This window comes from Typopeltis vanoorti, chromosome 12 (genome assembly GCF_054136105.1).
Source record: "Typopeltis vanoorti isolate ZY-2024b chromosome 12, IOZ_Tvanoo_1.0, whole genome shotgun sequence".
In the NCBI taxonomy this organism is placed as follows: Eukaryota; Metazoa; Arthropoda; class Arachnida; order Uropygi; family Thelyphonidae; genus Typopeltis; species Typopeltis vanoorti.
The window spans coordinates 16,735,589-16,750,278 of record NC_143560.1 but is presented as its reverse complement, the minus strand read 5'-3'; the positions used below and the strand labels follow the sequence as shown (position 1 = coordinate 16,750,278).

The following is a 14,690-nucleotide window of genomic DNA, read 5'->3' as shown; positions in this document are numbered from 1 at the left end:
CATCTTTCTCTAAATCCAGAGTAATTCAATAATAAGGTGGTACACCTGTTGGCAACTCCTATAGGTAAATGTGACCTCTCCTATTGCTTCTGCCTTAGTATCTCCATGTTTGGGTCTGCCTCTCACTGACGAGACCTTAATAAAGGTTGAAACCGGTCTGGTTAGTGGCCCTTCCTTAATGCATAGCAGTATACATATCCGCAAGGAGATGTGCTTTGCATTATGGGAGATACTGAGACAAGGAGTGATGAGAGCTTGGTCCACCTTTGCTCCGAGTTGCCTGGTGTTGCACTATCTTACCTCAGTCCTGAAGATATTTTCAGGCGCAAACTTTGTTTTCTTACACTTGGTTAAAGAATTAAACTAAATTTATCCTAGGAGCTGTGTTTTACATTATGGAAAAATAAGGATGTCATTTTGCCTCTTTACAAGACCTTGATATAAGACCTTACTTGGACTATTGTGCACAGTCTGGTCTCCTGGTTTCCATTGTGATTCTGATATAGTGGAGACAGAGAGTGTGCAAAGGAGAGCATTAAAAATGATATCAGGATTGTGGAATGCTGATTATGAAGACAGGCTGAGAATTTGTAGACTGCAAACACTAGCAAACAGGAGAAAGAGAAGGTGATATGATTGAGACTTACACTCTTCTGAAAGGGTCATACAGGATTTCAGTTGATGGAGGATGAGGAAAGGGCAGAAGCATCCTTGGAAGCTGAGAATGAATGCCACTAAGAACAGGGGGTAAGGGCAGGACCAGCGCATAGTATTTTTCTTGTGTGCGCGATTAATGTTCGGCACCTTTCCAGAAAAGTTTTTTTTTAATAAAGTGTGAATAAAATGAACAGGAAATGAAAAACAAACGAAAACTGCTTTACAGTATAATGTTACCTACAGATTAGTTCTGTTTATACAAATTTTCAAAATAATATAAAATAGTAATATAAAGTTAAGAGATTTATTCAAATATTCTTTACATTAATTTTGCATTAATAAATTAATTAATTTTGAAGATTCGACGAAAATAGATGAGAATTTTACAAGAATGTTTCGCATTGGACTCGAGAGTTCGCCGATTATTTTGTGTTGCTGACACTACCCTAACAGCTCGCTAATATAACAGGCTCGAATGTCGAGAAGAATGAGTTATCAGTAGTAAGCCGACTTGTAGAGCAGGACCACATGCATCTGATTAAAATTAGGATACCGCCCTTACACGGAACTCAACAATTAATCATAAGTTGATTTATGATACATCAAAAAATAAAGAACTATTTTAGGTATATTTTCTTAAATTTTAATAAAAAATTACAGTGATATAATCGGGTCCAGGATACAATTTCAGAATTTATTTGTTCGTTTCCAGGAAGATCTGAAGGTGCCTGAATGGAAGACGTCATGCATTCATAATTATATGTACCATTCGTTGTTCATTTAAACTCTTATCTCATATTTTTTGACATCTTTTAGGCACCTGTGTATATTGCACACGCCACCAGCCAGGCCTGGGTAAGGGCTAGATTTTTCTTTCATAGGGTGGTGTGTGATTGGAATTGAGTGCAAGTAGTGTGAATGAATTCAAAAATTATGAAATTTAAATTTTCAATAATAATAACAAACTTAAATGAAGTAAATAAACTTTAGCAGAGAGTTCAAACTGCAGGGTTTGAGCTATTTGGATTTTAAACTTAAAATGCAAAGTTCAAACCATGCAGTTGTGTAGTCAACTAGACAGAGATCTGTTGATGCTAAGAGGCATATTTTGTTTCAAACTGGAGATTTTTCTTACCTGTAATAATATGATGACGAAAATATCCAAGTAAAAATAATAATAATAATAATAATAATCAGAATAAAAAAAAAAAAAAGTGCTTTATATCTCTCAGAATGCAACCCTGCTGCCATATTAGCAGCATGGTTGTATTCTTTACTCTTGCTGCTTTTTTTTTTTTTTTTGTCTCACTGTTATATACCTCCTTTTATAACCTCTCTCATATCATACATTTCTCTTTCAAATTAATCAATCCAACCAGCGCAATCACATCATCATTCATTCTACTTGCTTTCATGTTGCTTCAGTAATGTCACACATCACAATATTTATTATTATCCATTTTCTTGATACTTTCTTTACTTCATTTGCTTTGTCTCCTTTCCTGTCATTTGCTGTGCTTTTCTAGTCTAACTCTTATATAGTATTGTGCTGAACTCTTCCTATTTCTTTCAAATCCTCTCTCTTACCTCTTTCACCATCTTGCATTTCTAACACCTCCCTTCATATTCTGCTTAGCATTCCTCACTACCTCCCAAATCATCTCATTTTCTCCCTAATTTGAATTTCTGATCACATCAAGCATATTATGCTCTTCAAGCTGCCTAATGCTAGCAGAGTAGCACCTGTTTCCCATAGATAGTTAACATTTTCCAATGAATATGTTCAACACAAGGTACTAATTAATTAAATAGACTAAAGTTACTATTTTTTTTTTAAATTCTTGCCAGTCTTTGAATAGCCTTAAAAGTATCTATTTCATCACTATCATCAAATTCTTTATTTATTTATTCTTATGGCAAAAGCAACTACAGATCGATGTCTAGACCAGAAAGACAATCCATGGCCTCATCTGTCCCCTCGTGGATGTCCTGGAAGCCACCGCCATGAAATTGGCACCTTGGGCAGTCATTCACAACATGAGTGATTGTTTGAGCCATAGGGGAACAGTCACACTAAGGGTGATCTGATAGTCTCCATTTATGCTGTAGGTAGTCACATCTTCCCTGGTTAGTTCTAATTCTGTTGATAGATGACCAAATCTTCCTAGGAAGGGCCAAACCAGGCTGCAGAGCACAGGAATCTTCAACCAGGAAACCGTTTATTGGAAGATTGTTGGACCAGTGTTCTCTCCACATGTCAGGTGTTGATGATAAGACAGCTGAAGAGAGTTCATTCATCCATGGACCAGAAAGGGTTTCGTGATTTTAGGTGAATACTAGGTGGATTTATGACGTCTGGTGCAGGAGCTGGAGCAGCTTGCTCATCACTTTATTAAATACTTTAATAAAGTGATGGGCTTGTCTTCTCCATATATTTGGTGGAGCAATGTTAGATAGGACAGGGCAGTCAGGGGAGAGGTTGCTTCTCAGTGTCCCACTAATTGTGCATACTTCTTTCCCAGACAGGAGGCACAGTATTCTGCTGCAGAGAATGCAAGGGCTAGTGTAGACGACCTTAAGACATCAGCACCACAACCCCAGATTGTTCCAGCAAACCGTGAGATGATATTATTTCTCATTTTAATTTTGTTGGACAGGTTGATGATGTGCCTTTTGTAGGTTAGGCTTTTGTCCAGGCTCACTCCAATGTATTTTGGGTAGGCTCATATTCTATCATTTTGTCACAGAAGGAGAGGTTGAATTGTCGACTGAACAATGCAGATTTGCCTCTGCATTGTTCAGGTGGAATGCTGTGGACACAGTTTTTGTTGGATTTGGCTTCAGGTATCACTGCTTGAAATACACCTCCAGGATGTTCAGGTCTGTGTTCAAGGTTGTTTCCAGGTTGGCAAAGGAGGTAGGCTAATGTAGGATAGCGAGATCATCAGCATATACATATTTGCTTGAGCTGGCATGTGGTAAGTCAGGCATATAGATGCTAAATAGTAAAGGTGGATAACACAGAGCTCTGTGGAAGACTGTTGTGGAGGAATCTGGGCATGCTCTTTTTTCCACCAATATGGACCCAGATCTTTCTTTGGAGAGAATGGATTCAAAAAGCTGGAAAGTTGTTTTGTACCTTATGATATTGCTTAGCTTTAGGACTAGGCCCCTGATCCAGACTGTGTCATAAGCTGATGCTAGGTCGATGAAAGTGACTCTGGATTTAAGTTTCTTTTGGAAGCCTGCTTCAGTATGTATTGGCAGGACCAGGACCTAGTCACAGCAACTTCTTCCCTACCTGAAGGCAGCTTGTTCAATTGGGAGTGCTCTTTCAATGAGTGGTGAAATTCTTTTAAGGAGAATTCATTCAAAGAGCTTAACGGTGAAGCAAAACAAGGAGATAGGTCATTGATTTTTGACATCATTTGGATCTTTCCCTGGTTTGGGCACAGCAATTATTTTGGCTTCCCGCCACAGTTTTGATAGTTTTCTAGTTATTATAATATTTGAGAAAAGGGCAGCCAGCTATGTTTGACCTCATTAGCTGAGATGTTTTAGAAACCTTAAAAGTATCTATTTCATCACTATCATCAAATTCTTAATATGTACTATTAATCATATAGTATTACCATAGTATGCTGTCTATATGGATACTATATGTGATTGCCATATGCAAGTTTTTCTTCTTACAAAACATGCACACTGGCCAGCAGAACAAATGTAATTTACAGGTGTTATACACTGACCTCATTGCCTTAGCTGCATTAACTATAATTTCAAACAACACCATGATTAAGTTTGTTATTACTAGCTTCCTACGTACAGTTTTCTTCCATATTAATCTATTATTTGTAATCACACAAGTATTTTCAGATTTTCTCTTTGGGTTCTTCTTAATAGAAGACCCAAATAGAAACTGAACTACTAACTGGATTAGTCTACCTGGATGTTGGCCTTTTTTCCTGCCTTCACACACTCTTTTCTTACCTTTCCTCTACCATTCTATTTGAGTTACCATATTATCATCTTGGATTAGCTCTATCTTTGTTGTTGATGCCATCTGTTTATTCCCCACCACCACCACCACCAAAAAAAAAAAATTTTTTTCCAGCACTCTCATATCTGGGGTCTCTGTTATTTGAGAGCTGGCTGCCAAACATATCTGCTTTGCTTATTCTGTTATCTGTTTCCCGGTTTAACTTGCCATCATTACTAAAAATCATGCCTAAATAGCAGAAATGTCATGCTTGTTCTGTAGGTTCTCCATTGAGAACCAGTGGAGACAGAACATTTGAAGCCTGTGTGTCATTTTTAAACACTCAAAATATCTGTTATAGAGGCAGCTTAATTTTCACACTATGATTGTTTCTCTTAAATTGTTTTCACAAAAGGTTTGTTTTTCAGGTCTAAAAACTCATAGTAAAGTGCTGTATTCTAATTTTTTAAAAAAATGATGTAGAGAAAATATTTTTCAGTTGTTTGATGATAGAAAATCTTATGAATCAATTTTTTAAATTTTATTTATGTATTTATTTGTTTATTTTGTTATTAATAGGCACCATTCACCCCTTATCTGAGTGAAATGATGTACCAAAACATGAGGCACCTTTTACCAAAAGATATCAAAGAAGATGTTTCTAGCATTCATTACTTACCATTTCCACGTTCACAGTAAGTAATCTTCTTAGTAATAGTAATGCTTTTGTGAATAGATGTTATATTTGTTAATTTTCTAATAATTATTATACTTGCTATTAGAAAGATGATGTTGTCTCTCAAGTGATTAAACTGAATGAGGTACTCAATACAAGGTGTAAAGGTGGTTGGTGGCCTAAAGATGCTACACTTTATGTATATGCTATAGAAATATCAGAAATATCAAGTAGAGATACTGGTATTTGTTGGCACAATATTGCCAAAAGTTGCAGGCAATAGTGAGACTTGACAGACAACAGATGATATAGTTACAGGTATAGACTTATAGACTTACGGGTATAGTATTTTTAGAGGGGGGGGGAGAGAGAGAGAGAAAATGAGATGAGGGAAAATTGATAATAGCAAATGCATTGCAGCCAAAACAAGTAGATCAGGAAGACAGGCATGTGGCTGGAAGCACATTTGAAACATCTGGTGTGAGATGGAGAACAAAATATATATATACACCCAATTCTCCATTTACATGGTAGATTGGTTCCAGAAAAAAAATTATGTAAATGAAAACTGTATAAAAAAGAATACGGTGCATATGAAAAAATTGGGGTGCTTAAGTGTCAAAGCTGTATAACTGAGAGGAGACCTCCACATAGCCTTTAAAGGAATGCAGAGAACCGACCAGGACTTCTGACCTAATATCCAATCTTCACCTTCTCGTGGTGCACCCTGTTGGGTATCCACCTGGATACTGAATGAATGAGGATGGGCTGGCAATTTGGGATTTATCCGACCAAAATACAAAATGATGGTACAACATGACAAAATTTCATGCCGGCTGGGGCGTCGTCTGGTTAAACAAGGCCCCTGTTGTTTTCGGCAGGGAACACCAGGGCAAACAACGAAGAGTCAGTTACTGGAACAAATCTGAAAACACACCCCAACTCAACATCACCAGAGTTAAAGATCAGTATTATCAACATAAGAAGCCTGAATGGCAAAGAAATGGAGCTAGCTGAGGAATTAGATAAGTACCAGATCAAAATAATAGGGGTGGCTGAAACTAAAAAGACAAAAAATGGTGAGATCTTTCTCAGCAATAAATACAAAATGTTATATTCAGGCAATGACATTCAAGTAAAAGAAGGCGTAGCCATAGTATTCAACACAAAATACGAGGTTAATCTTCTTGAATGGCAGGCAGTCTCAAGTAGAGTGATGTGGGCAAATATGAGAATGGGAAATTGGACAATAAGACTTATTTGTGCCTATGGTTCCTCTAAGGTAAAAGTGGAGGAATTTTTTCAGGCTTTAGAGAAAGCAACTGACACAATGAAAAAGGAAAAGTTGGTCATTGTTGGGGATCTAAATAGCAGAATAGGAAACGATTGTCAAACATACAAAAATATATTTGGAAAATTTGGGGAAAAGAGCAAAGCTAATAATAATGGCAAATTCCTGTTGGATTTCTGCTCAGGATGTGGACTGGTTATTACTAACACCATGTTCCAACATAAAAATCTGCACAAATTCACATGGAGAGAAGAGGTCTCATTGACTATATTATTGTTGATAGTGATGTTTTCTCCTGGTGCAGAACACCAGAGTGTACAGAGGATTTGAAATTGAAAGTGATCACCATTTAGTCTTGAGCAGGATAAAAATTGAATTTCACATCGAAAAGAATAACATGCAAGAAAGTTTTAAAGCGAATAAAAGTTGAGCAGCTCTCAGATGTGAACTGTAGACTAAAATACACAAAGATTATTAAAGAAAAAATGAAAGTTTGAGAACAGGAATCAAAGCTTGGAGATTCAGTGGGAAGCCTTGAAGAAAGCCCTGATCGATTCAGCTAGAGAGGCATGTGGTGAAATTGTTTGCAAGGATAGAAAAATCATAACTCCATGTGTGGACAGAGGAAGTTAAAGAGGCAGTGAAGGAAAAGAAGAAAGCATATCAAAAATTCCTGGCAAATAAGTCGGCTTGTGCTCTTAGAGAATACAGAGACAAATGTAAGAAAGCTAACCACTGTGTAAAACTAGCTAAACAAAAGTCATGGGAGGACTGGGAAGAACATAGAAAATAAATATCAAGAAGGTGACAAAATATTCTGAAGTTTTTGAAGAAGCTTAGGAATGGAGGAAAGAATGCTGTAAAAGGAGTGAGAGACGATTAAGGTGACATGAAAATAGTAGAAAAAGATATCCTTGAAGTATGGAATAATTACTTCGAAAAATTGCTAAATGAAACAAACAGTGATAGCACAGTGGTAAAAAACACTCAATTGGCATACAGTCAGGAATACATATTCATACTTGAAATAGAAAAAGCTATCGAATCTTGAAATGTGATAAGGCAGCAGGAGTAGATGATATTCGACCAGAAATGCTGAAGTATGGTGGTATAAAAGTCTTACAGTGGCTGCACTGCATAGTTCAGATGGCCTGGACAGAGGGATGAATTCCTGATGATTTGCATAGAGCTCTCATGTTACTCATATATAAAAAGGGAAATAAAACTGAGAATTACAGAGGTACTTCCCTACTGAGTGTTACTGGTAAGGTTTATGCAAGTATACTTGAGAAATAGTTGAGAAGAATTATGGAAGAAAAGATGGTGTAGAACAAGGCTGGATTCAGGCAAAATAGAGACTGTCAGAATCTGATCCTCACTTTACGACAGATAGTTGAAAAATCATGGGAATATAACAGAGATCTGTATTTAAGTTTTATGGATCTGGAAAAGGCATATGACAAGGTGGCAAGAGAGAAGCTATTCAATACGCTACAGTTATATGGTGTCAATGGGGCATTATATCAAGCAATACTCAGTCTCTATTTGAGTTGTATGTCAGCAGTTGGAATTGAAGGAAGTACAGGAAGATGGTTTAATGTTAAATCTGGTGTGAGACAAGGATGTACATTATCCCCTCTGTTATTCATTATCTATATGGATCACGTTATGAAGGAAAGTGATATTAAACATGATATCAAAATTGGAGATGTTAATGTCAGCTCTTTGCTATATGCGGACGATGTTATACTTCTAAATAAATCCGCTACAAGTCTGCAAGATTCCCTGACTAAATTGAATGACTGTAATAGATATGGTATGAAGGTCAGCAATAAAAACACAAAGACAATGAAAATATACAGAATCATTAAAAATGTCAATGTGTTGTGAACAGAGAACCTGTGGAACAAGTTCTCTTAGAGAAATTAGTCTGAACACTAAATTAGCTGTATAGAAGACAGTGTTCAAAACAGTTTTAACTTATGGTTCTGAGAGCTGGGTCAGAAGTAGAACACTTGACCAAAGACCACAGATATGAGAGTCCTGAGAAAGATTAGATGCATGAACACATGGCATCAATGGCAATGTCATATTAAAAATGAGGATATAAGGAAAGAACTTGACATTGTGAGCATCCAGGAATGCATTAGTTGAGCTAATCTCAGGTGGTGAGGTCACTTAAAGAGAATGGGCGACAGGTTGGCAGTAAAACGACTTGGAGGAAGGCCAGTATCATCAATTTAGCACATGCAGTTGGCAGAGAAGGATTTGATGGCTGAGAAGGCTGTTAGTGATGACAAAATAATGGAAGCCTTCCTTGAGAATTTCAATGAAAAAGAAAAAAGTGATGAAGAGATTCTACTCACTCATAGGATTAAAGATAATGACTTCAGTTCACGTTTAAACTGTTCAGTATTTGGATCATCTGTAAGAAAATGACTTTGCAATTTTATTAGCCATTTGAAGCCTTTCTTTAACACGTTCACTGCCAACTATGAGTATACTCATAGTTAGTAAACCAGCCCCACAAGCCAGCTATGAGTATGCTCGTATGATGCTAGCTGCTGGCAACGAGATTACTGTGCTGACCTTGAAGAAGTGAAATTGCTCGGCGTACGGGAACAGACTTTGCCGAAGTAGCATGGCAGCGAACGTGTTAATTAATCCTGTGAGTAAGTAGAATCTCTTCATCATCCTCACTTTTCTTTTTCATCAAGAATCTCAAGGACAGCTTCTATTATTTTGTCATTACTAACAGCCTTGTCAACCATCAAATCCTTTTCTACCAACTGCATGTGCTAATCTGATGATATTGGGATATTCAGTTGTATGGGATACAGGGTTTTTCTTTTTCTCGCATTCTGGCCAAGTAGCTTTCCAGCATGCATTTAAAGTCGATGGTTTCAATTCTGATAAATCCAACTTAGCAAATTTGATGCAGTTAAAAATGGAAAATTTCTTCCTCGCATCAATAACTGTCAGTAAATTATACTTATCTGGTTTATCCAAAATGTATTGGAATGTTCTTCTTATGTAGTAAGTTTTGAAGGTAGCAATCACAGCCTGCTCTAGTGGTGGTGGTGGTGTTAAGGTTGTCGTATTAGGTGCCAGAAAACAAAATTCCACATTCAGGTGTTCTGAAACAGGATGGACAGGCATATTGTCTATAATCCATAAAACTTTAAAGTCCAGTTTTTTTTTCCATCAAATAGCATTTAACTGTTGAAACAAAACATTGATGGAACCATTCATTAAAAATTTCTTTTGTAACTCAACCTTTTATATTTGTCTTCCAGTGCACTGGTAACATGTTAAAATCCACACCTTTCATTGCCTGTGATTTTAGGGATTGATTAATGAGCAATGATTTTAATATATGATCTCCTGAAGCATTGCTACAAAATAATAAAGTCACACGATCCTTAGCTGCTTTAAAGCCACCAGCACATTTTTGTGATTTTGCTATATAAGTTCTACTTGGCATTTGTCTACATTCTGTAGTGTAGAGTAATTCCAAAAAATATTTAAAACATCGAGGGGATTCCCCAAAATTCAAGTTTAAGTACATATGTACCATACTAGGAAATGATAATTATAATGGAAATACCCTTTTTAACAGAACTGAATTCAAGTAGAAATTTTAAAAATAAGCACCATTTGAACCATGTTAAATCAAAATCTAGTGTAAAAAGCGAATTGCTTCTATTTTCTAAACCGTGTTATTTCAAAATCATGTAAAAAAAATTGTAAAAAGAGAATTAGTTGTGTGTTTGTGTATATATATATATGTGTGTGTGTGACGTGGTATCAAAAAGTTTCAAGACTATTTTTGTAACATGCCAACAGATGGCAGCACAAAGCTGCACGCACAGTCACAGGGAGCACCAACCTTCATAAGTCAGTGTGCCAAAAGCCATCATCCTGTGTACATTGGGAGCCGTGCAACTGGTGCTATTCTGACCATGTGCATTACCATGTCTGCGATTTCGTCATGGACAGCAAGTTAGAACAAAGAGCGAACGTGACATTCTGCATGAAACTGGGCAAATCTGCACAGAGATGTTTGACATGATTCGGCAAGTTTACGGCGATGCTGCAATGAGTCGTTTGAGGTGTTTTGAGTGGCACGCTTGCTTCAAGAGTGGAATAACATCACTGGAAGATGACGAGAGATCAGGAAGACCTTCGAGCTCAATCCCCAAAGATGTCGAAACCATTTGGCAACTTGTGCATGAGGATTGTCGGAGAACACTCCACAACATTGCTGCCATTGTCATTGTGTCACACGGAACAGTCCAGGCAACCTCACGTGTGATTTGAACATGTGCCGTGTTGCTGCCAAATTCGTCCCCAGGCTGCTGACCCAGGAGCAGAAGAAACACCGTGTTGAAGTCTGCCAAGAACTCTGTCAGTGTGCCGTGATGAAACTTGGATGTACGGGTATGACCCTGAGACGAAGCAGTAGTCTTCACAATGGAAGAGCCTATCGTCTCCACGACCGAAAAAGGCAAGGCAGGTCGGCAGCTTGACCAAGTGCATGCTCATCGTCTTTTTCAACATTCGCGGTATTATGCATCGAGAATTCGTCCCCAGAGGCCAGACCATCAATAGTGAGTTCTACTGCCAGGTTTTAAAATGTCTAACGAAGGACGTGAAAAACTGCTGCTCCATGACGACAATGCACCCTGTCACCAAGCTCTCCTCACACATGAGTTTCTCGCTGGAAACAACATAATCTCACTTCTGCACCCACCGTATTCGCCAGATTTGGATCCTGTGGACTTCGCTCTCCTCCCGAAGATGAAGATCCAGCTCAGAGGTCGTCGTTTTGAAACCGTTGTGTGAGATCCAGCAGGAATCGCAGAAGGTGCTTGACAAATTTCGAATAGAAGACTTCCAGGACATATTCCAGAAGTGGCAGGAACTCTAGGAGTGCTTTATTGCTATGCAAGGGGACTATTTTGAAGGTGATAGTGTAGATAAATAAAGTAATTTCTTGTAAACAGAGCTAGTCTCGAAACTAGCTCTGGTTCGAGATACCACCTCGATACTTTTTGATACCACCTCATATATATATAATATTATTGTACAGCACCTCCATGGGGTATAAAAACTCATCGCTAAAGACCAAACCATCCACATGATCTGTCATAGCTCCCCTTGAACCACAGAAAAAAGTGCCAAAAACTGGCTCAGGCAACCCATTCGATTCATTGACGACACTCCAACCGATAAATCTAGTCCTCATTGCACTACTAACCACACTCTTACTCAACTTCCAAGGATGACTTTTTTCCCCTATCTTCTTCCTCTTCTAGCCAAGTGCTGAAACATTTCTCCTGCGTCAATCCTATAAAACTATTAACCAACTTCTGCAGCCCGTTGTAGGCCTGGCTGGTGGAGTGGTTAGCATATCCGCTCTCCAGCCAAAAGGCTGTGGGTTCGAATCCTGCCGTGGGCATGGATGTTTGTGAGCATCTGTGGAAATACCAGTGGTGGTGGTCAGTGGTAGATGGCATTGGTGTAGTTGGGGTCAGTTGGTGTATTTAGTAGTGGAAACAGAGTTGTAGAGCAGTTGCCCTCCCTCAATGAGTCCTTGGACTCCCTGGAGGCGTCAAATAATAATAATAGTAATAATAATACTCCTTGAATCTATCCTCATAGGGAATGTTCCACAGACCACTCACTGTTTTGGTTGCTTGCCTCTTCCTTTGTTATATAATTGATTACTGCTGTAGGCCAGGGGTTGCAAGGAATAATGCAGAAGACACATTATCAGATTAGCACAATGAGTGCAGGTTGAATAATTATTATGGGAAACTTTGAATTATGGGGACATAAATTGGAAGGATCACATGGTGGGGAGAGATAATTACTTAAAGCAGCATGTAAATAGTGTTTTTTTTTTTAATATCATTTCCACACACAAAACGTCACAAGACTGATGACACGAGTTGAGTACTGATTTCTGATTATTGGTCATTTGGAAATACAAGGGTTGTTTGAAAAGTTTGGTAAAAAAATAAGCTAAACACATTTTTTTTGGAAAAAATCAGCTTTATTTCTCAACATAGTCTCCATCAAGGTCTATACATTTGATCCAGCGAGTTTCCAATTTTTTCATTCCATCGAAAAAGTAGGATTTCTCAAATTGTGCAAAATAGTCATTGACAGCCTTGATGACATCCTCATTCAAAGAAAATTTTTAAGTTTGGGAACAAGAAGAAGTCACAATGGGCCAAGTCTGGAGAATGCAGTGGATGTGGAACCAATTCGAACCTCAGTTCATGCGATTTTTGCCATTGGACAGTACATTGTCTTGATGAAAGAGCACTTTTTTGTGTGCCAATCTTAAATGATTTTTCTTCAGTTCTTCTTTTAAACGGGCTAACAATGACACATAATAGACTCCTGTTATTGTCTTACCCTTTTCCAAATAGTCTATCATGATAAAACAGTGGCCATCACCTTCCCAGCTGTCTTCGCTTTTTTTGATGCTCTTTCACCAGGCATTGTCCACTGTTTTGACTGCTGCTTGGACTCAGGTATGTAGTGGTGGATCCAGGTTTCGTCTACAGCCACAAATTAATGCAAAAAAATCCTGCGAATTGCGATTAAACATCCCAAACACTGCAGTGAAATGTCTTTTCGAATTCGTTTTTGATCGACAGTCAACAATTGCGGCATCCATTGTGCACACAGTTTTTTCGTGTCCAATTTTTCATGCAGGATATTATACACCCATTCAGTTGAGATTCCTACAATCTCAGCAATCTCATGCACTTTCACTCTGCAGTCTTCCATAACAATACCATGGATTTCTTCAATCATTTCCTTCGTAGTGACCCCAATCGGATGTCTGGAGCATGCTTCATCTTCATCATCACGTTTAAACTCATTTATCCAAAAATAAATGGTCTTTAATGCTGGTGCAGAGTCCTCATGAAGTGCATCTAACTCAGCTTTGATCTGCATGGCTCTCCACTTCTTCAAATAAAAGTGTTTTTATCACTGCTCAAAATTCGTTTTTCTCCATTTTTATGAAAAATGTGAACACTGTCGTTTTAAATGTTTGTCAAATGAGAACTACACGGTGTGCATGGCTGAAATTTTGCCAGGGGTCATGAAAAAGATGATACATGCCGACACTGGTATGGATGAGCAAATTGTGTTGCCGTATATTGGAAATTTACTAAACTTTTCTACTGTAATGCATGTGAAAGTGAAAACGAGTTTTTTTTTTTCACTTCCACAAAAGGTTGTAAACCTCTAACAGGAGTCAGCAACCTGTGGGCCGCATGTAGCCCAAATGTGCATTTTTGGTGGCCCGTATGTTGAATTATTTAAATAATACATTTTGTAATATCAATAATAAATTAAAAATAATTTTATACTTATACTTCGTGATATATTGTCCATGCAACAAATCTTGTTGATTTTCACAGCATCGAAATGTGATTATGTTTGGACCCTTTATGTGGACGCTGATAACGAATGAAACCAACTACAGATGGAAGTTTTGGAATTAAACACAATGAAATATTAAAGAACGCATTTTCGCTGGAAAATATACAAAAATTTTATCGATGCCTACCAATAAAGGATTAATCAGTTTCGCAAAGAAGATGATAGTCGCATTTGGAAGCACAAACATCAAATAAGCATTTTCTGCTATGAATTTTAGAAGAAATAAATTTTCTCGACTGACTGATGAACATTTGCATGCTTCAATTCGAATTGCACCTCAGATTATAAAGTGGATATAGATAATTTGGATTAGGGAAAACAAGCACAAAAGCAGGGAGACACGCATATTGCAATTTATAAACTATATTACTTTGTTTTTATGTGATAATTTTTCATTGAGTTTCATTATCATGCTTATTTCATATCTCGTACTTTAAATATTTCTGTTTTTTTTTGTTTTTTTTAATTGATATAATAAAAATTGATAACTTAAGTATTTTTTTCACTCACTATTTTCTCTTAATTAAACGCTTGCTGCCCAATTATTAAAAATAAAAGTTGAATGTGGCCCGCGAGTCTGAAAAGGTTGCTGATCCCTGCTCTAACACATTACGAATTAT

General features: G+C 37.5%; 1 protein-coding gene across 3 annotated transcripts in view; it reads left to right on the top strand.

Annotated features, from left to right (window-relative positions):
- The window catches only part of IleRS (Isoleucyl-tRNA synthetase), a 410,216-nt gene that overhangs the window by 288,343 nt on the left and 107,183 nt on the right, over positions 1-14,690 (top strand). For all 3 annotated transcript variants that reach the window (XM_090401998.1, XM_090401999.1, XM_090402000.1), the window contains exon 22: positions 5,216-5,331. In XM_090401998.1, the coding sequence (XP_090258124.1) occupies positions 5,216-5,331 (116 nt within the window). The remainder of the gene's footprint in view (positions 1-5,215; positions 5,332-14,690) is intronic.